We start from the raw sequence: 24,493 nt of genomic DNA on the forward strand, positions 1-24,493 counted from the left end.
TTGCCTGTTCAGTACTCCTTTCCTCTACCTCTTGCCTCTCTATGGAATTTGCTAACATGGGTATTTCAAAACCATTCTCCAAGATCCCAATCGCTTAGCCTCACTCACAGAGATCAGAGCCACTTTATTTCCCTTATACTCCTACATTTTTTCAGTATCTCATTTAGTCTTCCTTTGGGGCTCAAAGACCAAGTTGATCCTCTTCCTGGATGAATGAAATCCTCCCCTATGAGCTCTTATTCTTATCCCTACCCACCTCCAACAACTTCTTAATCAATAACAACCCCTGAAGGTACTTATAACTTTCATGTCTCCCTGAAATTTGTTCTCTGCCTACTATTCATCTGCTAATTAATCCTCTATTCTTCTGTCTTGTTACACATTTCCAAGTTATCCTATCTCTTCCCTTTGTGGCTAATTTTCTTCAAAGAGCTGCTCTACACTTAATACTACTTGCTGCTCCTTTCTACTACCAAGGATGATCAGAGAAGGCCCTTCTGAGGAAACAAAACTGAAGCTGAAGAAGCAGCAAAATGCCAATACATGAAAAGAGACAGGTCATTTCCCTGTTAGGAATGGAGAGAAGGCTGTCTGTCTTTCCACCCTCTATGCCCCATAGCTCGGGCCCTTATCCAGTAACACTTACTATAAAGCATTCTTAACTGACTCTCTGCATTTTAGCCACACCTCTACTTCAAACTCCAACAAACTATTTTAGAAGTAATACTTCTGCAGTGTTACTTTTTTAAATCTTCAATTCCTCCCTAGCAATATACAAACAAAAAAAAGTAACCAGATAAGGACTAGGAGCTTTCCATGGCTTCCTTCAAGAGAGTGCCTGCCACCTCTGTAAAACTGACTGCATCTGAAACTACTCTCAATCTCTAATGTGCATTATGGTTATGATTGTGTATATCCATCTAACCTGTTAAGATTCAGGTTTCTTGGAGAAGGTCCTTGCCATGCATTTAACTATACATTTAATGAAGTATTTGCAACCAGTTAATTGCTTAACTTACTGAAAAATATCCAATCCTGTTATAATTCTCTATGTATACTATAGTTAATGGTTGTACACTTACAAGAAGATATTTAGCAGGTTTGACATTTATGCTTGATTTTATCACTGAAAATTTTGAAAGAGAAATTTGGGGGGAAATGCCTGCTTCAAAACAGTTTTGCTAAATTAAAAATTTAAATGTAAAATAAAACAATGAAATCCTGTAAGTACTAGAATAAAGTACAGGATATATACTTTTATAACTCTGATAAGGTAAAGGGGTTTATAAGCCTGACAGCAAAGATGGAACCAACCAAGTGAACATCTGACAGATTCGACAACGTAAAAATGAAGGCATTTCAGTGTTGAAACAAAATGACATAAAACAACCCCCCAATCACCATAAACAACTTAACTCAGAAAAGCATATGGGGTAACAATACATGTAGTATATATGACATAAGACTAACCATCCTAATATATACAGCTCTCTAGTATGACAATTATCACCATAAAGATGCAAAAGAATAAGCAAAAAAGAAACATAAATGGGCAGTATATACACTACGGGATAAACTCATTTGTACTATAAAATATTTCACTTGAAATACTATGTTCAGTCCATTTGGCAAAGATTTTAAAACTGGACTTACAATAGCCTATTGGCTTTCTGAAGGGCACTGGCAATACATATATCAAGTCATTCATGCCTTCTGGCTGAAAAGCCACTCCTAAGATGTTATTCCTAAACAGGAACTGAATAGGTAGGTAGAAACACAATGATCTTCAACACAGTATTTTTTTAATACCTCTAGAAACTGGATGCTGAAATGCTCACCCATGAATGGGTTAGGTAAGTAGCCCCATAGAGATATACTGAAGTGCTCAAAGAGGTCATCTCTAGGAGATGTTTCTGCCCAGTCATTTACTTCATAATGCTTTTTTAGGATAGTCAGAATTTTAATAAAATTTATACATGCTCACTGTGTCATAAACTGTTTCTATCTTCACATTGTTAAATCTAAATTAGCCTACTTATGGCAATTACATTATCTATTAGAGTTCTAACATTTTAGTTCAACAGAAAAGAAACAATTTATTTGCTTAATACCCAAGGAGCTCTTAGTTTATGGAAAGATAATCATAAACAACCAACCACCCCAACGTAAGAGCATAGGGAAGAAAATTGGGGTCAGGGAAAGAGGAAGTGGTTATTCAGAACTGGAAAAAAAAATTAAACAAGGAAAAACAATGTATATATGATCTTGAGGTTCTGGTCATGGCTGGGGTGAATTAAGAAAGCCACCCCACAATGAAAGACCACAATCTAAGACACAGGTTTTATTCCAAAAGTCATATGGCAATGATAAACTTAACAAAGTAAGATACGAGCCAATCGCTTCAAATGTAGAAATGAACAACAGCTCTCTGCTGATTAAAACACCCTTCTACTCAATCCCCCATAACCTCTCCCTATAAAGCAAAAAAAGACTTGTCCAACCTTCCTAAGTTCTGCCTATCCAACTCATGTAGCTAACTAAGTATACTCAGAGCAAAATCCATCCTTGAGCTGCCCCAAATTCTCTCCTATTTCAAATACATTACAGGTTTTGGACCTACTTCTTACAAAATAATTTCTATTGGGAAAAGTCTGAGGTGTAGGAATACAACTTTCTTAGATGCATTATTGATGTGGAGTATGTAAGTTGAATATTTTGCATGGCAACAACAACAAAGAAAAAACAGCTCAACATTTCAGGAGAATAGAGAGCTTAAAAAATTGGGGTTATAGGTGAAGCTCACAACCTCATGTATAAGGGAAAAAAACCCAATTTACCTAAGGTGCTCACCTTGAAATGTGCAACTGAAAAACACTATAAATAATAATAACAATGCTAAGGATCAGCAGCTAAGGCAAGAATGCTAAAACTGACTCAGTTTTAAGATAAGCAATTATAAAAATTAGCAATTTGCTTCCATAAACACTGTAATCTCATGTTCTAAAAACTGTTTAAAACCTCTATCACCCACTAACTAGTATGTATATGAACTATGATTTTAAAATGACATCACAGTTGTAAAAATATAATTAAAATGAAGTTGTGAAAATATATAACTCAAAAGATGATGTCTGTCATTTGGAATGCAGTAACTCAAGAGTGGATATACTGCGATTTGAGAAAACTCTCACCTCACCAGCATTAACACTGGTGTGAAAATAAACCATATGTCAAGCAGACTACACAAGGGAAGAAGGCCTAGCAACTGTGGGGTACACAGTCTCAGGGAATACAACTTCTAGATCTCACCCAATTCCCCAAGGTCAAAACATAATGCAGGCCTTCGCCTCACGCCCTCTCCCTTCCACTGGGTCCACTGTGGTTCTGAGTGTCTGCTAGGAAGTAGAAAAGTTCTCAGTAGCCAAGGCAGGGCAAACCACCTAGTTGCCTACTCTGGCTCTTCTTCCTGCTCTTTATACCTGATCTAAAGCCTCAAAGCAGTGCCTTTATAAGTCCTTTCAGAAGCTAGAGGGGCAAAAACGTGGGGAAGGAGCAAAGTGGGTAAAAAAATAGCTAATATGCTCCTAAATATGGATATAATTTTAAACAGGACTTTTACATTAAATCCATTTTGTGCCACATTGGCTTAGTTTTACCTTATGATTTGAAGCCAGTTATCAAGAGTTAACTGAACTTCTTTTTCCTTATTTATTAAAAAAAAAAAAAAGACTTCTTAGAGAAATAATGAAATAGAAGACAGTTCCAGCTATATACTAAAACAGTAACATTAAAATGCACCCTGAACAACCCTACAATGAAAATCTTACCACTTTCTCTCTCCTCAAACTGTATCAGAATAACAAGGAAAGTGGTTGATGATGTATGTGTTCAAGGGACAATGTAAAACTTGCCCATTAAACAAATCCTGTAACAGAAAACAGGGCTAAATATTTCAAACAGACTACCATGCCAAGATTCAATCTAACATAAGTACTTTAAAAAGAAGGAAACATTAAGCCATAAAAAGGTGACCATTCAATCACCCCCCACCTTTCCTCTTCAATCAAATAAATAAATAAATGCTAGATAATAAATAAATAAATCCTAGTACCTAAACTTTGAGAAAATATACACACAGTGATAAAACATATAACCAGTATTAGAAGAAACACTCTTGTAAGTTAACTTTAAAACTACCGATCCAGTTTTCATTTTCTTAAAGGGTTAAGATGAACTTAAAAAACCAGAAACATATCAACCATAACGTTGATATTTTTGCTAAATTAAAGGTAAAAGATACTTACAATTTTTGCATTCTTCCCACTTTTCCTTAGTTGTTGAACAGCAAAGGCATGTTCAACATTATCCATTGAAACTCCGTTAACCATTGCAACTCGGTCATTTTCCCTAAGGAAAAAAAGGTCACCAAAATAACAAGTTAGAAAAAAAACATACAGACAGGTTTGTGAATACATTTTCAAGATGGGTTCTTCCACAGAAATATTTCAATTATAGGCTAATCTATTTGTCTTCAGATCAATGATACAATAATGTCAAATAACTTTCTGATTTCCTGTAACATTGAGTAACTAACCTCAGGCCATTAATTTTTTTAAATCATTAATACATTGTTTTTACAAAAGAGTGAACAGGTACCACAACAAAAAATAATTTTTGGTGGTACAATTAGAGGACATTAAATGATACATGTTACAATAGCTGGAAAAAGTATTCCCTTTTTAAAAAACAGTCTTTCTCCTTCCAGTTTTCTTTCAATCTTTCTGACCAGAGCTCACTTTTTGCTAGGTAGCCTATCTTCCTTCTCTCTTTACCTTGCTTATCTTAACTGAACAGTAAGGACAAGATTAACAGTGAGCTGTTCCTGAAGGCTAAATTCCACCCCAAACTGTGTAACGAGTTTCCTCTCCATCTTTGTTTTTACAGTAACCACCCATTTAAGGTAAGGGATACTAGCTTTCCATTTATGGTATCTCTATTATCTCTAAGTAGAAATGTATGTTAATTTAAGGAAATCCCTAGCAGAATTTGCCAGTGACTGAGGGTAGGAACAGTGCTTGTAACCAAGTACCAAAAGAAATGTGCTTACTGTAGCTGTCCTTCAGCAGGTCCCCCTTTCAGCACATCTGAAATTACTATGGAAGTTTCCCCACTCTGAAAATGAGGGTTGTCTCTTCCACCAGATATTGCAATTCCAAATCCAAATCCAGGAGCCTAAAGTAATAATTATGGAAAAACACTCCTATTACGAAAAATAACTGTTCACTGTATGATACAATCTAAAAAAGTTTAAATATAAAAATTACCATCTTATTACAGCTATGATCCAAACACTCGCTTGTGTGATATATATCAGAATGATCTATACTGGTATGGGAATGCATACTCTAATAAATTAAACGCTGGACATAAAAGATTATTAAAATTTGCTGATTACAATGTTTTCTAAGTACTAAAATGTATTTTAAAATTCTGAAGAACACTAAAATCTTGCATTTATTTTTATCATAAGAGCTCTTGAAGGTATTGGCAATGCATTAGTGTTATCATCACAAAACTGGCAAATAATTTATAGAATGAATACTTAATTAGTATAAACATCTGATGCCACCTTGTATAATAAAATATCAATAAGCTGTGAAAATCAAATATGTTATTTCAACCTCCTTCAACAATGCTAAAAATCTCTTTAGAAGTAATACATTATAAGAATATCTTATATGCATATTGCATAGAACAGAAAGTTGAACCATATCAAACTGTTTAATGGGGCACCTGGGTGGCTCAGTTGTTAATCATCTGCCTTCAGCTCAGAGCATAATCCCAGGATCTGGGATCGAGCCCCACATCAAGCTCCCAGCTCTGTGAGAAGCCTGCTTCTCCCTCCCCCAATCCCCCTGCTTGTGTTCCCTCTCTCGCTCTGTCAAATAAATAAAATCTTTAAATAAATAAATAAAATATATTTTTAATTAAAGAAAATAATAAACTATATACTTCTAAATGACCTGAAAATCTTAATCACAATGACTGAGGGCAGACCAATAAAAAGAAAACTGAAAATATTTCCAAGTTAAAAAATTACTAAACTCCTATCTTCCTAAAATACAAGAATAAATCACTACACAAAACCATTCCCTTAGTATAACTCAAAGACTGACAATATCCAAATTTCAAAACAGAAACAGGCCTAAAATTTCAAAAATATGATTAGAAAGAAACAACTGTTGGCACAGAATTGGGAAATACGAGAAACTACTTTACAGAACAAATTCAAATACATTTGAAAACCCTGATGAACCAGGGACACCTGGGTGGCTCAGTCAGTTAAGCATCTGCCTTCCACTCAGGTCATGATCCCAGGGTACTGGAATCCAGCCAGGGCAGTGGGCTCCCTGCTCATCAGCAGGGAGTCTGCTTCTTCCTCTGCTCCTTCCCCCCACTTGTGTGCACACATGCTCTCTCAAATAAATAAATAAATAAATAAGATCTTTTTTAAAAAGGGTGGGGGGAAGAAAAAGTAAATCCAGATGAACCAGATTATTGAAATGACTCAGAAGTTAAAAATGCAATTTAAACAATGCAATTTCTGGAAATGAAATAGAGAAAATTATCCCACAAAAAAAGCACCAGCCACAGATGATTTTATAGGCAAATTCTACCAAGACATCATTGTCCAGGTAGCCTCAAAGCCCCATAAACTGTTCCAAAGCACTGAAAATGAAGGAAAGCTTCTAAACTTTTCTATAAAGCAACTATAATACTGACATCTAAATGATAGTGACTGTCCATAAAGACAGAGCCCCACTCCAAATATTAAAGCCCAAAATGATTTCTATATAACTATACAAAAAGTATTAAGCAAAAAAAAGAGGAAACAGAGGGCTACTTCCTACAAATACTCCATGACAAAAGGGATATTATTACGAGAATACAAGATTGATGTATAAGGAAATTCACTGGTATCATACATATATCCTATTACTAAATCTAAAGGAAAAAAATTCTAAGATTATATCCACAGACCTTAAAAAGGACTTTGACAAAATCCAACAGTTACTATTAAAGAAATTAAAAAAAAAATTCAAGAAAATTCAATCTGTTGGGATAGTTGCTTTTTATTAAAGTACATGAAGAAAATCCAGCTTCACATACATACACAGTTTAAAAAAAAAAGGAAGTATTTTAGTAGCCCTTTTAGGTTATTCTGGATATTCATGTTTGATTTTATACCAAAACTTGTTGTGAGCTTCTTAACAGTTGTAATGTACAATCTGAAACGTATCAATGAATTTTTTGTACTCAAATACCCATTGGCAGGTTTTGCACTTCCAATGGGTATTTTTAACCATTACTGGTTTTATAATAAATAGCATGCCTTGGTCATTTGAAAAATACTTGGGCAAATCTTTCAAAAGATAACATATTTCATTATATATTTTTTTAAAATTCTGTATTGTGGTGCCTGGGTGGACTGGTTGGAACATCTGACTTTGGCTCAGGTCATGATCTCAGGGTCCTGGGATGGAGCCTCCCATTGCTCTGGGCTCAGCAGGAGTTTGCTTGTCCCTCTGTCCCTCCCCACCCCTCTACCCCGCACTGCTCATACTCTCACACTCTCTCTCAAATTCTCAAGTAAATAAAATCACAAAAAATAAAAATAAAGATTGTGTATTAATATCATCACCAATCTCATCAAAATCTGTAAGTACTGAAAAGCTATTGGCTCATGGTAGTAGATGAAAGCTTTCCAAATGTTGGTTTTTGCTTTAAATTCGATTTTCTTTATTGGCAACAAATACATCAGAATTGCTTTCCCTGAAGCAACAGGTACTCATTCATTTGAGAAAAATGTCTGTCAAATATTCAACTCTGGATAACCATATACTCCTTCAGGTAAACATCATGTTACACACACAGACATATGCACAACTCGTTTCCAAGTCAAAGAATCACAAAAGTACTTCAGTATAAAGTGTCTTATGCATATATACTATTTCAGTGCATAATTTAAAAACTGTACTCAAAAGCTGAGATGCAGTAAAACTAAAACTAATAATTTTTACTGCTTCGAATCATTCAGAAACAAACTTGGAACTGTTCTTTAAACCATGAGTGTATGGCAGTGACTGTTAGTAAACGTTTGATGTCATCACCTTGATTTGGGCTATGGCAGCCAGTTTTACCCAACACTACTGCACCTTTACTACAAAAATATCAATATAGTGCAAAAGACAAATAATATTTTCATACCGTTAGGAAAATAATTTGCACTTGAGCCTAAAAAAGTTTCAGAGACATGGTGGGGTCCTCAGACCATACTTTGAAAACACTGATATTAGGACCTTCTAAAAAATAAGAAAAAGAGGGGAAAAAAACCCTACCAAAATAACAATAAAACAAATCATTTGCAGAAGATACATAAGATATTAAAACTCATAATTAGAGAAATGCAAATTAAAACCACACAGTGAACAATAAAACTTAAAAGTATGACAAGACATTTTATCGAGAGGGCTGTGAGAAAAAGGTATTCTTACACACTACGGATGGATATGTAAACTTTAATTCTTTAGGAATTTGTTAATACCTAACAAAACTATAAAAGCACTAATCTTTTGACAGAGCAAACCAATTTCTAGGAATTTACCCTAAAGATACATATACATCTCCAATAATATGAAAATACATACACAGTTATTCCTTGCAAATTGTTAATTGCAAATAGTGGGGGGAAATCTAAATGCCCACGGATACCTGTAGAGCAGTGGGTAGTAGAGGGTGGGATTACTCTTTTGCTTTTTATCCTCCTCAGAAGAGGCTCAGACTAATCTTTCATTCTATATACTTTAATGTTGTTCATTTACATCTTGCTTGATAATTCTTTTATTTAAAATGTTAAAATAACACAAAAATATTATAAAGAAATACTGAAAATGTCAGGAACTTTCAATAAGAAAGACAGAGATGAGAAGTTATTTTCCTTAAGATTTACTTGTGAGTATCCCTCCTCAGCCTTTAAGCTAAGATCCAGTACAGATTTACTTGTCAGCAAATCTAGGTGCAGTTTTTGGCTGCAGTGAGCCAGGGTCAAAAACCTGGCCTGGACCACTGCCTCTATGCAGCCCTGGCACTTTGTAAGGCATGTAAATCCTGGATCAGTGTTTGCTACGGTTCATTTAACGACTAGCCAGAAGTCTGTGGTCCCTAAATCTGGCTGGGGATGAGAATCACTTGGGAACAGTTTCAAAAGCTGATGTACAACCCCCACCTCATACCAATTAAAAAAAAAAAAAAAAAATAGGGGCACCTGGGTGGCTCAGTAAGTTAAAGCCTCTGCCTTTGGCTCAGGTCATGATCCCAGGGTCCTGGGATCGAGCCCCGCATCGGGAAGCCTGCTTCCTCCTCTCTCTCTCTCTCTCTGCCTGCCTCTCTGTCTACTTGTGATCTTAGTCTGTCAAATAAATAAAATCTTTAAAAAAAAAAAAAAATGGAAGGGGCGAAATGGCAGGCATTTATTTTATTTTTTTTTAAAGATTTTATTTATTATTTATTTATCTGACAGACAGATCACAAGTAGGCAGAGAAGCAGGCAGAGAGAGAGGAGGAAGCAGGCTCCCCACTGAGCAGAGAGCCTGATGCGGGGTTCGGTCCCAGGACCCGGGGATCATGACCTGAGCCAAAGGCAGAGGCTTTAACCCACTGAGCCACCCAGGCACCCTGGCATTTTTTTTTTTTTAAGATTTTATTTATTTGAGGGGCGCCTGGGTGGCTCAGTGGGTTAAAGCCTCTGCCTTCGGCTCAGGTCATGATTCCAGGATCCTGGGATCGAGCCCCGCATCGGGCTCTCTGCTCAGCAGAGAGCCTGCTTCCTCCTCCTCTCTCTCTCTCTCTCTATCTCTGCTTCTCTGCCTATTTGTGATCTCTGTCTGTCAAAATAAATCAATAAAATCTTTAAAAAAAATAAAAATAAAATGTTAAAAAAAAAAAAAAGATTTTATTTATTTGACAGAGAGAGAGAGAGAGAGAGAGAGAGAGCTCGTTCACACACAGCAGGGGGAGGGGCAGGCAGGGGGAAAGGGAGAAGCAGTCTCCCTGCTGAGCAAGGAGCCCAATGCAGGGCCTGGGATCATGAAGGCAGATGCTTAACTGACTGAGCCACCCCAGGCACCCCTGGCAAGCATTTTTTAAAAATTAATTCTAATGGGCAGCCAGTGCTGACCACCTCAGCCTTAAATGGCTTCTGAACTTCAGACCAAGGTGACAATCAAAAACTTCAAAGGTTTCACAACTATTCCACACTTCCCCTTCCCTCTATCTTCACCCTTGTCTCACTTGGCCTTCTCAATAAATTTTTTACCGCCACCAGCTTAAAATTTACTCTCCCTCCTGTTTGAAGGGTTATCATTCTAAAAACAAATCTGATCCTGTCATTCCACGGCCCATGGGTCTAAACTCCTTAGTATGAAGCATCGTGAAATACAACTCCAACCTACTTCCTGGCACCCCAATATTTGCTCTAAACACACTGAACTATGGATCCCTGCTTAAGCATGACATGCATTAGGAAACTATGCTTTTGCATGTCCTCTCTATTCCCAGGGCCCTTCCTTATTATTATTATCATTATTCCCTTCCTTAAGGGCCTTATCAGTCTTGTAAGCTTCAACTCATCCTTCAAAATCCAAGTTCAGGGGCCTCTGGGTGGCTCAGTTGGTTAAGCATCTGCCTTTGGCTCAGGTCATGATCCCCAGGGTCCTGAGATCGAATCCCACAACAGGATCCCTGCTCCATGGGGAGCCTGCTTCTCCCTGTGCCTCCCTCTTTCCCTCTCTCATGAATAAATAAATATTTAAAAACGAAAAACACAAAATCCAAGTTCAATGTCATCTCATTCATAAAACCATCCCACTTTTCCACTGGTAGAAGAGGTACACACTTCTACTTAACACACGGGGCACTGTAAGTAACCTGGCTATCAGAGCCCAGCCTGGGAGGGGTTCACATACTCATCTACATATTCCAGCTAAATACAACCCTGCAGGAGCCTAACACAAATTGGGTGTGTCAACAACTGTGAACCAAAACAAGTCTATGACTAATTATTCAATTTAATTTTAATTAAGTTCCCATTCTTTTGGGACGCCTGGGTGGCTCTGTCGGTTGAGAGTCTGCCTTCAGCTCAAGTCAGGATCCCAAGGCTCCAGGGAATGGGTCCCGCTTTTGGTTCCTTACTCAGCAGGGAGCCTACTCCTCCCTCTGCCTGCTGCTTCCCCTGCCTGTGCTCTCTCTCCCTCTGACAAATAAATAAAATCTTTAAAAAAAAATCCTTTAAGAAAAAAAAAGTTATCTTTTTTCTTTTTTTTAAACTAGCACTAATTTGAGCATTAGAAGCTCAGATTCCTGGAAAAATTAACACCCATGGTAGTACCATGGATTTTGGATGTTCTTGAATTCTCAAATAAAAACATGCAGGAAGAAGCTATACAATCAACAAAAAGCATTTACAACAAAGCCCAGTAACCGATATATCCCCACAAGGTACAAAACAGAAGCAGTCAGCGAGGAGCAACTAGCTATGAAACTTGTGTGTTCCCAACACCTACATGGAAGGAAAGCCATACAGTTTCCAACATACCTAAGACGTGAAGAATCCCCCAAGTAACTGATAGGTGTTCACTGGAAAGAACAGTGGGACAATTTGAGAACAGCAGCTGAAACTGGGAGGGATTTTGCCTGCTCCAAAAGTAGGTGACAGCAAGAAGCCTGGCCGTAGAACCATAATCAACTGGAGCAGGGTAACCTGTAGGAACACTCAACATTGACCTAAGGAACACTCAACATTGACCTGTCGCAGGCCTTTCTAGGACAGGGCCCCACATTGCAGAAAAACTGTTGGCAGTGGAATTAAAACTGGGTGGGACAGGAACAACAGAGACAAAAGAGAAGGTCCAGATAAAAGTGTGCAAAAGGCAAATAACTAGGAAATGTCAGAAAGCAGCAGTTACGTTTTTCGGCAGACATACATGCATGTACATGTAAACACACGCACACACAAGAAAACTAAGCCAATTTCCAAAAAACTCACTAATTTTACATAAAATGAGCAAAGAAAGTAACAGGATCAAATCCATTACAAAATTACTATAAATACAGTGAGTAGCAGAATATCCCTACAGAAAATGGAAGCTTGCCAGAATGAGTGCTCAAAAAAAAAGGGCGGGGGGGGGGGGGAGCTGTTACTATTACAAAACAACCAAAAAGGCATAAGGAAATATATAAGACACGAAAGAACAAAAATAATAATTAGAAAAACTCAAAAATGAGTTGACAGAATCCAAGAGTCAATTATAAATTTTAAAAAGTCCTTTTAAAAAAAATATTTTATTTATTTATTTGACAGAGAGAGAGATCACAAGGTGGCAGAGATGCAGGCAGAGAGAGAGGGGGAAGCAGGCTCCCTGCAGAGCAGAGAGCCCGATGCGGGGCTCGATCCCAGGACCCTGAAATCACGACCCGAGCCGAAGGCAGAGGCCCAACCCACTGAGCCCCAAAAAGTCATTTTTGATAGGACCACAAGACTAATAAATAATACTATAAAAGAAAAAGAAAGTAAAAGGAAAAATCTTTTTAAAAACAAAAAAGAAATGATGCATAAGATTTTTTTAAAATATGTGAAAGAAAATTTTGGAAGATAGGCAGTAGAGATATAATATATGCATAGCAGGAGTCCCTAAAAAATTAAACCAAAATAAGGGAAAATAATAGTAAAAACTGTAAAAAACAAAACTTTTCTATTATGAATTTCTTAATTGAAATTACACAAAGGACACACATCAATGTAGATATGAGAGTTATCAGAGAGTATCAATTCAGAGACCAACACCAAGATCTACTCAAATAAAATGACTATATTTAAGGAAAAGGGTTCTTTGGCATCTAGGCCAAAAGATCTCATAACTTACAAAGAAAGAAATTTAGATCATCATCACATTTGGATAGCAACATGTTATGCCAAAGATAACATAGTTAAAGTACTCAAAGAAAACAGTGAGCCAAGGATTTTATATCCAGTAGAACAGACCTTCCAGTAAAAAGACACAGATAAGCTAAAAAAACATGCAAAACCACAGAGAATATTGTTTTCATGATCCCTTTCTAAAGAATCTAAACAACAATCAAATTCTTCCTAAAGAATCTAAATCTGACAATAGAAATGACAAGAGAAACACAGATAGGACTAGTGATAAGCATTAAATATATTGTTACTTATAATACTAAGATTAAATGAGAATTAGGGGAGAAAGAATCAAATTATGTAATAGCTATATGATCTAGGTATACTAAAAACCGTTTTTTAAAAATGGGGAGAAGAGTAAGAATAGCCTGTATAATTTTAGTACTGTTTACAGTAATTAAAATTGATGCTGTCAGAATTACTATTATTCCGGACAATGGTATACTCCGTACTGACTTAATAAAAGACTAATGCGCTTGTCTTCCTAAGGCATTTTCAAAAGAAATACAAATTATTCCATTTTATTCTCTTACATCTTTACCACAAGATAGCTGACTTTTATATATTTACCTGAAAAAATGTCCAAGATAGTGGGTTTTTTAAATGTTTTCTATTATGGTGGGGGGGGGGGTGATTTAAAGCAGCATAATATGATCTCGTTTATTTGTATGTGCAGACACATATATAGGTCCTAACTTTTACATGGAAGAGCATCAAAGAATTTTACTTTCACCATGTCTTATCCTTTTGAGACCATAAGCAGCCACAAGTAGCAATAACTTAAATGTTTATATCTTTGCCTGTAGGGAAACGGAATTTTTAGCCTGGAATCTGTTCAGTTATTTGTCCAGTTTTACTGGACACTAGCCATGCCCATTCCTTTACATAACATTATGACAGCTTTTGCTTTGCGTAGTTGCAACAGGGACCCTATTCTGGCCCACAAAGCTGAAGCAATTTACTATCTGACCCTTTACAGAAAAGGTATGCGCACTCCTGTATGTTAAAGCATTTCTTGATTGCTTAAAAAAAAGAAAAAGAAAAAGAGAAAAAGTATTTTCTAAAAGGTGATTCAGTTGCAGAAATAGCTAGATAATCTCTTCTCCAAACATTTTTCTCTATTCTTTTCAAAGATGTCCAATTCCCTACTTAGAGATTTCCCTGGTCGCCTTCTATTTTTTCTCCTGGTTTTCCATGCCACGTTTTTACAATCGGCTGCCTTAGTCCTAACTTTTTACACCAATTATAGTTTTCCTCTTTCTCCATTTAATTCTTCCAATCAACCCTCAATATTCTACAGAACTTATTCTACCTGTTTTTGCAATGGACCCTGGGATCACTGAATTTTAAAACCAAACAGATCCTCTGCAATCATCCAGTTCAACTTCCTTTTTACAAATGAAGGCAGAGGCCTGGCGTCCTATGTGTGTCTCTACCACTTTCAAATTATGACTTATGTAGGAATTCTGTGGATTTGAGTTCCCTCACTTAAACAAAAGAGGTTAAGATTGTATTAACTCTGATACACTTTGATTCCATGAGGTCCCAAGGGATTTAAAAGGCCTGTTCAAAATCAGTAGTAAACCTAAACTGGATCACAAGTCACAAGACCCCTACAATTTTTCTACATTATCTTGATAGTTTCCAGAATGTTGCTTAAATTATTGTGCCTGTTAGATTGGTTCCTTTTTATCTCTGTGTCCTTAAACAGTCCCCTGGCTACTGAAATTGTGTGTATGTGTCCCCATTTATTCTTGTACTCTTCCTCTCTTACAGTTCTTATACCCAATTTGTAGCTTCCATTTCTAACTCCTATTCTATTCCTTTTTTCCCAGCTTTTTATAGGACACTTCCAATTGTTCTTCTCCAAAATGGTCACTTTCTACACAAAACTGACCTGACAAACTCTGACTCCTTCTTTACCAAACTTATTACTTTTTATTTTATTTATTGCATGTAAAGGAAGCTTATGTGATACACTTACATAAGATCTGAATTTCAGAAATTACATTCCATAAACATTGTTTAAATTTAAAATTAATTTGACATATAAATAGAAAGCATTTCTACATAAATAGAAAAAGCATTATATGTTGAGTCCAACAACTTGGGTTCGAATTACAATTCTTTTGCAGCATTTCATTAGACCTCTCTGACACTCAGTTTACTCCTTGTGGTTATTAACACCTAATTCACAGAACATTAAATAAAATAAAGAGTTCAAAATATTTATTACTGTACTCTATCAAGATAAACATGGTCTCCAACTTGCTAAAACAAGCCTACCTTAGCTTTCATGCTTACTTGAGTGTAAATGTTCACCTTTTATCTATCTTACACCAGTTTGGTGCTACTTAAGAGATACGTAGGATTTCTTCCCACTACCCCTTCTTGGAACAGGTTAAATGAGATATAATTCACATAGCATAAAATTCACCCTTTAAAATGTACAAGTCAACATTTTTGTATATTCAAAGAGGTGTATAACCATTATTACAATTTGGTAACATTTTCATCACCCTAAAGAGAAATTGCTTACTTGTAGCCATCATCCCCCCAACCCTAAGCAACCACTAGTCTACTTTGTCTATTTACCTGTTCTGACCATTTCATTATAAATGGAATCATACAATATATGGTCCTTTGACAGGCTTCCTTCACTTAGACTAATGTTTTCAACATTTATCCATATTGTAATACTTCATTTCTTTTTTACTACTAAATAATATTCCCTTCTGTGGCCATATTCCACATTTTGCTTATTCATTATTCATCAGGTGGTAGGCAATTAGGTTACTTTTACTTTCTATTATGTGTAATGCTGCCATGAACACTCATGTAAAAGTTATCGTGTGAATATTTTTTTTTTCATTTCTGCTGGGTATATACCTAGAAGTGGAATTGTTGGGCCATGTGGTAATTCTATGCTTAACTTTTGAGGAACTCCCTGTTTTCCATCATGGCTACACCATTTTACATTTCCACCAACCAACATCCACATCTTTACTGACACTCGTTACTGTCCGTCAGTGAAAACAGCCATTTTAGTGGGTGTAAGACTCAGTATGAAAAAAGAGAGTCAATTTTTGAATACTGAGTATATATAGGAAATGGTACTCTAAACATATTAAGTTAAATACGATTATAAAATTAACTTCACCTGGGGCGCCTGGGTGGCTCAGTGGTAAGCCTCTGCCTTCAGCTCGGGTCATGATCCCAGGATCCTGGGATCAAGCCCCGAGTCGGGCTCTCTGCTCGGCGGGAAACCTGCTTCCCACCCCCACCCTCTCCCCCACCTGCCTCTCTGCCTACTTGTGATCTCTGTCAAATAAAAAATGAAAAATAGGGACGCCTGGGTGGCTCTGTTGGTTGGACGACTGCCTTTGGCTCAGGTCATGATCCTGGAGTCCCGGGATCGAGTCCCGCATCAGGCTCCCGGCTCCGCGGGGAGTCTGCTTCTCTCTCTGACCTTCTACTCGCTCATGCTCTCTCTCACTGTCTCTCTCTCAAATAAATAAATAAAATCTTTAAAATATATAAAAAAAATGAAAAATAAAAATCTTTAAAAGTAACTTCACCCGTATTTTACATTTTTTAATGTGAAAACTAAAAAAATCTTAGATTACATACGTGGTTTGCTTTGGCAGTATTGTTATTGGACAATGCTGTTATTACAGACCTCCTAAGAGCAACTTTGTTGGATAGGTGGGCCTTCTAAATAATTAAGTTTTATTGGATATAACCAAGTACCAAGCACCAAGGGGATGTAAAATTAAGATTTCCTACCCTTTAGAAAATTATAATGCAGTAGAAGATGGGGGGAAACAAGAACCTGAGGACTATATTCATCTGTCACTGAGGACCAACAGGGAGACCAGAATCCATAAGGCAATCTTGGATATAATTCTAATGACTGCCACAGTGCTTATCAGACAGTGGCGCACCCAAAAATTACTTAGCCTTAAAGATTAAATAGGATTTCAATGGCTTCTAGTATCCTTGGGTGAAAAAAGTTTCCTCTGAGAATGCAAATAGAAGAATGAGGCAATACAGAAGACTATCATGTATTATTCTTGACAATAAACAGGAGAAAATATTAGCTTTAATCCACAGGCATTTTGTCCTTTTAAAAGAAGTTACTTCCAACTTTTCTTATCACTGACCACCAGACGTCAAAGAATATGATTTGACCTTATTTGGCAATGCTCAGTATCTGTAACTCCAGGTTACTGCTAAAAGAACATAGCTTCAAATTATTTCCTTTACTTTTCACTAGTGCCAAAAGCTCACTAGCTCACCATCAAGAGAATGACTTTTTCATTCCTCTGTCAATGCTTCTTAAAAATGTGATGCAAGAGGCCATGGCTCTCCATTTCAAACTGGAACATTTTAAAAACATGTATTAGGGGCCTCATTCCAAACCAAATGAATCAGAATCTCTGTTAGTTGGGGGATGACCTTGTTGTCTTTTCTTTACAATAAGCCCAGAGAGGCACTGCTCTAGATCAGTGGTCAACAAACCATGGCTTCCAGGCCAAAGAAATAATTACAGATCTACTGGAACACAGCCATATGGATTTGTTTACCTATTGTCTGTGGCTGCTTCTGCAATTCGAACAGTTGAGTAGTTATGACAAATTTATGGTCTGCAAGATGAAAAAAATTTATTTATCATCCAGCTTCTCCCAGCAAATTTTGCTGATAATGCTCTAGCCTAAATTTTATTCTGGATCAATGTGGAACACCAAAAGACTGATACATTTGAAAGTTACTGTTCTGCAGCTTCAGAGAATGAAGTTAACTGAATCATGCTTTGGCATAAGTCTCTCAACTTGTACTGACAGGGCTATTTTTAGAAACCTCCAAAAAAAAATTCCTGGAGGAAAAAAAAAAAAGATTCCTGGAGGGATGGGTCATTGAGAACTTCTATTCTGTCACAGTCTCTTTGATGAGGCCCAAAGGCAACACAGGTCTATGTTCCCAGCATAACAGTTAACATGCTTAAAAACCAAAGAATTATGAATTCTATATTCATCTCTATGTATCTTCTGATGACATTCTTCTGGGCTGGTACCTTTCTCATGGCAAAAGAAAATTAAAGCACAAGAGGTCAGCTATAGAACAGAACTTATAGTAATCTTCTAAAAAGAAAACTCAGACTTGCCTATTAGACCTACCATGAGTTGGTATGAGACTACGAACACATTTAGGAAATTGGGATTGTTTTCTCAATATTCAAGACCTTTTCCTACTTTACCTAAGCTAATGAGATACAGACCTGTAGTAAATGTACTTAGCATTTCCCTGTATTTAAAATCCTAACAGAACCAGGCAAAGCAGTAGAAAGGGGAAACAAACTTTAGCTAATTTAACTCTCTTCTTTTATTTTGCTTATTTTATTTATTTATTTATTTATTTTTAAAGATTTTATTTATTTATTTGACAGACAGAGATCACAAGTAGGCAGAGAGGCAGGCAGAGAGAGAGGAGGAAGCAGGCTCCCTGCTGAGCAGAGAGCCCGATGCGGGGCTCGATCCCAGGATCCAGGGACCATGACCTGAGCCGAAGGCAGAGGCTTTAACCCACTGAGCCACCCAGGCGCCCCATATTTTGCTTATTTAAAAACTAAAAAGGTATGAGGAAAAAGAAACATAATGTGATAATGACAAGCTACCTCTACAATCTCAGATAATCTAGCTTCCACCTAAAGAAATTATATAAAGAATAGCAATTTAAACTCAATGTTAGCACAAGAAAAGAAATACTAAAAAGAGCAGAAATCAAGGAAACAGAAAACAAAATAAAGAGTATGAATGAAAACAAAAGCTAGTATTTTGAAAAGATCAGTATTTTGGAAAGATTGTTTTTAAAAAAAAGATCTTATTTAATTTTTTGACAGAGAGATCACAAGTAGGCAAAGTAGCAGGCAGAGAGACGGGGAAGCAGGCTCCCTGCTGAGCAGAGAGCATGATGCAGGGCTGGATCCTGAGATCCAGGAGCACCCTGAGATCAGGACCTGAGCCCAAGGCAGAGGCTTATTAACTCACCGAGGGACCCAGGCACCTGATCAGTAAGACCGTTAAATCTCTAGCTAGACTGACCAAGAAATAAAAGACACAAATTACCAATATCAGAAATGACAAAAGGGACATTATTACAGATCCTACAACATAAGAAAAAAGGACTAACCGTCTTATGTACATGATTTGACAACTTAGATGAAAGGGACAAATATTTTGAACCATACAAATTACCAAAGCTACCAAAATCAAACCCCAAAAAACAAAAAGCAAAAAGAAATCACAAAGAAATATATAAAGTGAATAGTCCTATATAAAATTAAAGAAACTGAATTTATTGTTAAAAGCTTTCCCATTAAAAAAACCCTCCAGGACCAGACGGTTACATTAGTGAATTCCACCAAACATTTAAGTAAGAAATAACATCAACTGTATAGGAACTCTACCAGAGAACACAACAAGAAGATATACTTCCCAACTGCTTTTGAGGCTAGTAGCCTTCCCTGATAACAAAACCAAATGAAAATGATACAAGAGAAAAGTCCTAACCGAATTTCTCAGGAACAAAGAAACAAGTATCTTCAGAAATATTAGCAAATTAACCTAGCAATATATAAAATGCACAATGTGTCACAACAAAATAGAATTTATCTTAGGAATGCAAAGCTGTTCAATATTCAAAAATCAAGAAACTACACCAAAAAATAAATGTAAAAACTCATATAATAACCTCAAAAACTATTTGCAGGAAAAAAAGTATTGGCAAAATTAAACATACATTCATTATTTTTAAGTCTCTTAGAGCAAACTAAGTATGAACGGTAACTTCCTCAACACAGTAAATGGCAAAACAGAAATACAAGGGAACTTCCTTAACCTGATAAAGTGATAACAGGCATAGACAATAAACCAATAGCTAACATCATACTTAATAACCAAAGACAGAATGCTTTCATCTAAAATTAGGAAAATGGAAGGTTGCTAGGTGGCTCAACAGGTTAAGTGTCAAACTCCTGATTTCAGCTCAAATCATAATCTCAGCGTTGTGAGATCCAGCCCCAAGTGGGGGGGTCCATGCTGGGTGTGGCGCTTGCTTGGGATTCTCTCTCCCCTTCTGCCTTCTCATGCACTATCTCACAAATAAATAAATAAAAATAAAATTGGGAGTAAGGAAAGGATGTCTGCTCACCATCCCTGTTTAATAGCATAACTGGTGCAATAAGGCAAGAAAAGGAAATAAACTGTGTATACATCAAAAACAAGAAATAAAACTACCTCTATTCACAAATATCATGACTACCTACATATAAGTTCATTATTTTAAAATACCGTATTCCTACATATGAATGAGCAATCAAAAACTGAAATTTTAAAAATCACTTAAAATAGTACCAGGAAACATTAAATGTACTTAACTAAAAATCTAGCAAAATGTGTGTAAGATCTGCATGCTGAACACTACAAAACGGTAATAAGAAAATAAAAGAATGAACGATACACCAAGTTCAAGTTTTGAAAGACTCAATACTACTGACAATTCTCCCTGAATCAGTCTGTAGATTAATGCAATCCCAACAAAATCTCAGATTTTATTTGACAAACTTACTCTAAAATTTATGTAGAAACAAAAGAGAACTAATAGTTGAAACAATTAAAAAAAAAATTTGGAGGGCTCACATTACCTGATTTCTATACCTAAAATAAAGCTATAGTAACAAAGGCAGAAGTAACTGGCAGAAGGGATAGACACATAATCACCAAAACAAACTAGGGGAAGAACTATTTTTTTTTTTTTTTTAACGATTTTATTTATTTATTTGACAGAGAGACAGCAGGAGAGGGAACACAAGCAGGGGAAGCAGGAGAGGGAGAAGCAGGCTTCCTATCCCTGCCAAGCAGGAAGCTCCATGCGGGGCTTGATCCCAGGACCTTGGTATCATGAGTTGAGCCAAAGGGAGACACTTAACAACGGAGCCACCCAGGCGCCCCAGGGGAAGGCCTTTTTGACCAAAGTAGAAAGCATTTAATGGAGAAAGAATAATCTTTTCACAAATAGTTGCTCAAAATTTTGTGGACATCCATATTAAAACAAACAAACAAACAAACAAAAACTCCCCCACAAAAAACCTCTGCCCACATCTCTTAACATAAACATAATTTAACTCAAATAAAACATCCAGGAAAAAAAAAAAACTGAGACCCTGGGCTTAGCAAAAACATCTCAAAAGCATGATTGATAAAAGGAAAAATGAACAAACTGGACTTTATCAAAATTTGAAACTTATGTTCTGCAAAAGACACTGTTAAGAGACGGAAAAAAGTCAAGCTGCAGACTGGGGAAAATATTTGCAAAACAATACCTGATAAAGAATTTGTATCTAGAATATATAATTCTCAAAACACAGTAACAACTACTGTGCACCAAGGGACACAATCCAAAGAGAAAAAAGGCAATCCACAAAATGACAAAAATATTTACAAGCCATATATCTGCAAAGGGGTTAATATTCAGAACATATAAGGAATTCCTACAACTCAACAACTAAAAACAACCCAATTAAAAGTGGGCAAAAGATTTAAATACATTTTACCAAAGAAGATCTGTGGATGAGAGGCACACAGATACTGAAAATCATTAGTCTTTAGAGAACTGCAAAGCAAAACCATAATGACACACTACACACCTATTAGAATGGCTAAAATTATGGGTAAAAAACACCTTGATAATTTCAACTGTGATAAAGATACAAAAGCAACAAAACTCTTATATACTGTTAGTGGAGATATAAAATGGTCTGGACAGTTTGGCGGTTTCCTATAAAGTTAAACATTCACTTACCATAAGACCCAGACCAAGTCCATTCCTAAGTATTTACCCAGGAGAAATGAAAAGTATGTTTATACAAAAAACCATGCACTAGGGGCACCTGGGTGGCTCAGTGGGTTAAAGCCTCTGCCTTCGGCTCAGGTCATGATCTCAGGGTCCTGGGATCGAGCCCAGCATCAGGCTCTCTGCTCGGCGGGGAGCCTGCTTCCCCCTCTCTCTCTGCCTGCCTCTCTGCCTACTCGTGATTTCTCTCTGTCAGATAAATAAATAATATAAAAAAATCTTAAAAAAAAAAAAACAAAAAACCATACACTAGAACAGAAATATTTATAATCACTATAAACTGCAAATAACCCAAATTATTCTACATTCATAAGGTGCCATGATACTCAAACAGTAAGAAGGAACTAAAAATAACAACAGAGAAACTATTGATACAAGCAACTTCATGGAGAAATCTCAAATGCATTAGGCTGAGAGTGTACGAAACCAGTCTCAAAGGCTATGTATTGTGGATACATACATACCGTATGAGTTCCCTTACATGGCTGTGTGAAAGGTAATGTATAGAACAGAAAACACACCAGTGGCTGCCAAGTGCTACAGGGAGGGAACAAGGCTGACTACAAACAGTACAAGAGAAAGTTTCAGGTGATGGGACAGTTCTATACTGTCTGGCTGGTGGTTACATGACTATATGGATCTGTCAAACTCAGAACTGTATACTAAGAATGCAAATTATACTGGTAAAAGCAATAAAGGTATTAAGAAATTAAATTTAATGTGGTAAAATACACAATACCAAGTTATATTACAACCAATTAAACAATTATAAGGTATGAAGTTATTTTACAACATGTTTAAACTGATTTAAATATTCTACTATCTATTAGCACATTTCAGAGTTGGGCCATATTTTAGCCTTAAAAATTAAAAGTTAGGGTCATTATTACTTAACAGTTTCTTTTAACCACTTAGGGATACATAAAGAAAAAGTCAACTATATCTTATTTGAAATCACTGCGTTTTTTTGTTCTTTTTTTTTAAGATTTTATTTACTTGAGAGAGAGAGTAAGGCATATAGCATAAGCTGGGGGGGTGGGGTATGCCAGGGGTGGAGAGGCAGAGGGAGGAACACTCCCCACTGAGCAGGCAGCCCTACTCAGGGCTCAATCCCAGGACCCTGGAATCCTCACTGTTTTTTAATAATTAATTTACCCATTATCTATTATATACAGATTCAAACATTCACAAGATAATCATGAGTGGAGTTCAGGAACATAATTTACCTACATCTTGCCACTTTCCTAGTAATGGATACAGCTGGTAGAAACAGTACTGTGAAGTACTTAAATATTCTCTAATCTCAGGGTGCCTGGGTAGCTCAGTTCATTAAAGCAACCAATTCCTGATTCAGCTCAGAATCATGATCTCAGAATCATGGGATGGAGGCCCATGTCAGGCTCTGTGCTGAGCATGGAGCGCTGAAGATTCTCTCTCTCCTTTTCCCTCCCCAACTCCCATTCATGCACGAACTCGCACGCGCTCTTCTCTCTCAAAAAACAAACAAAAAAATTCTCTAATCTCCTTCTATTCATTCTTTTTTTTTTCTTTCTTCTATTCATTCTTTAAGGGGAAGAGCAATCAGAAGAGTTAGCTCTCTTCAAAGACAGAAATGGGGAGAGTTATGGGGCGGTTACTTCACAGGTGCCATTAGCCCATTTTAAATCTGTGAAAACCCAGGCTTTAGTGGTGGGTTAGATCACTTGCCCATTCCTAAAGGAAAAGAGGAAGCACTAGGATTCAAATTCAGGACAGTCTCACTTCAGACAGAGCTCCTATTCTTACCTAGCTTACTATGTGCTCTCTCTGTCCATCTGCAATTGCTTAAGCAACAGCTTGAGTCTACATGTTTCAAATCAAGAATATCTTTTGAGATTTTACTGCTCACAACAACCTGGTTTGATTTTAAACCCCAAGCCTAAAATACATGCGCATATACTCAGAAAGGTTGAAGCAGTTTACAATTCATAACAACATACGTCTTTTATCTGATGCTTCAAATTTTTTAAAGTCACTTAATATCATACTCAGGAATAAAAAAAGCAAACACACAAATAACCACCAAAAGGATATATGAAAAAGTAATCATGTTCACTTTTAACCTTAATAAAGAATTTATTGCAACTCTAAATTTTAAACAAAGGAATATAGAAAAGTTTTTCCCCTTTCTTCCAACTTCCTGACATCTGGCTTTCCTCTATTGTTTTCCAAAGCTGCCAGTATCCTGAGTTATACACAGATTATTTACTGCAACAGAAACTTACCCTGTGAAGCGTCACTGTGTGTTGTTCCCATATAGCTGTTTCCTCCATTGCTGTGTTCTGATAAAGGAAAAGAAAAACAAATCATTTATTTTTTAAGAAAATGTCTTTAATAAAGTGACAACATCCAGCAATCTGCACACTGAAATACCACAATACATATATTAATATTGGATATTCCGAAAGTTCAATAATGATGGAAGGTTTTTTGTTTGCTTTTGTTTTTGTTGTAAGAGACAGGAAACTACACAGGAACTTCCTTTGTTTTTAACTTAATTTGGACAGATGC

General features: G+C 36.5%; 1 protein-coding gene across 6 annotated transcripts in view; it reads right to left on the minus strand.

Annotated features, from left to right (window-relative positions):
• The window catches only part of LOC111152592 (tight junction protein 1), a 250,919-nt gene that overhangs the window by 57,232 nt on the left and 169,194 nt on the right, over positions 1 to 24,493 (minus strand). For all 6 annotated transcript variants that reach the window (XM_022511098.1, XM_022511100.1, XM_022511099.1 and 3 more), the window contains 3 exons: positions 24,208 to 24,264; positions 5,108 to 5,232; positions 4,305 to 4,407 (listed from right to left, as the gene is read on the minus strand). In XM_022511098.1, coding sequence (XP_022366806.1) covers positions 4,305 to 4,407; positions 5,108 to 5,232; positions 24,208 to 24,264 — 285 coding nt within the window. The remainder of the gene's footprint in view (positions 1 to 4,304; positions 4,408 to 5,107; positions 5,233 to 24,207; positions 24,265 to 24,493) is intronic.

Source organism: Enhydra lutris, unplaced genomic scaffold (assembly GCF_002288905.1).
Source record: "Enhydra lutris kenyoni isolate GAN:26980312 unplaced genomic scaffold, ASM228890v2 scaffoldscaffold29, whole genome shotgun sequence".
Classification (NCBI taxonomy): Eukaryota; Metazoa; Chordata; class Mammalia; order Carnivora; family Mustelidae; genus Enhydra; species Enhydra lutris.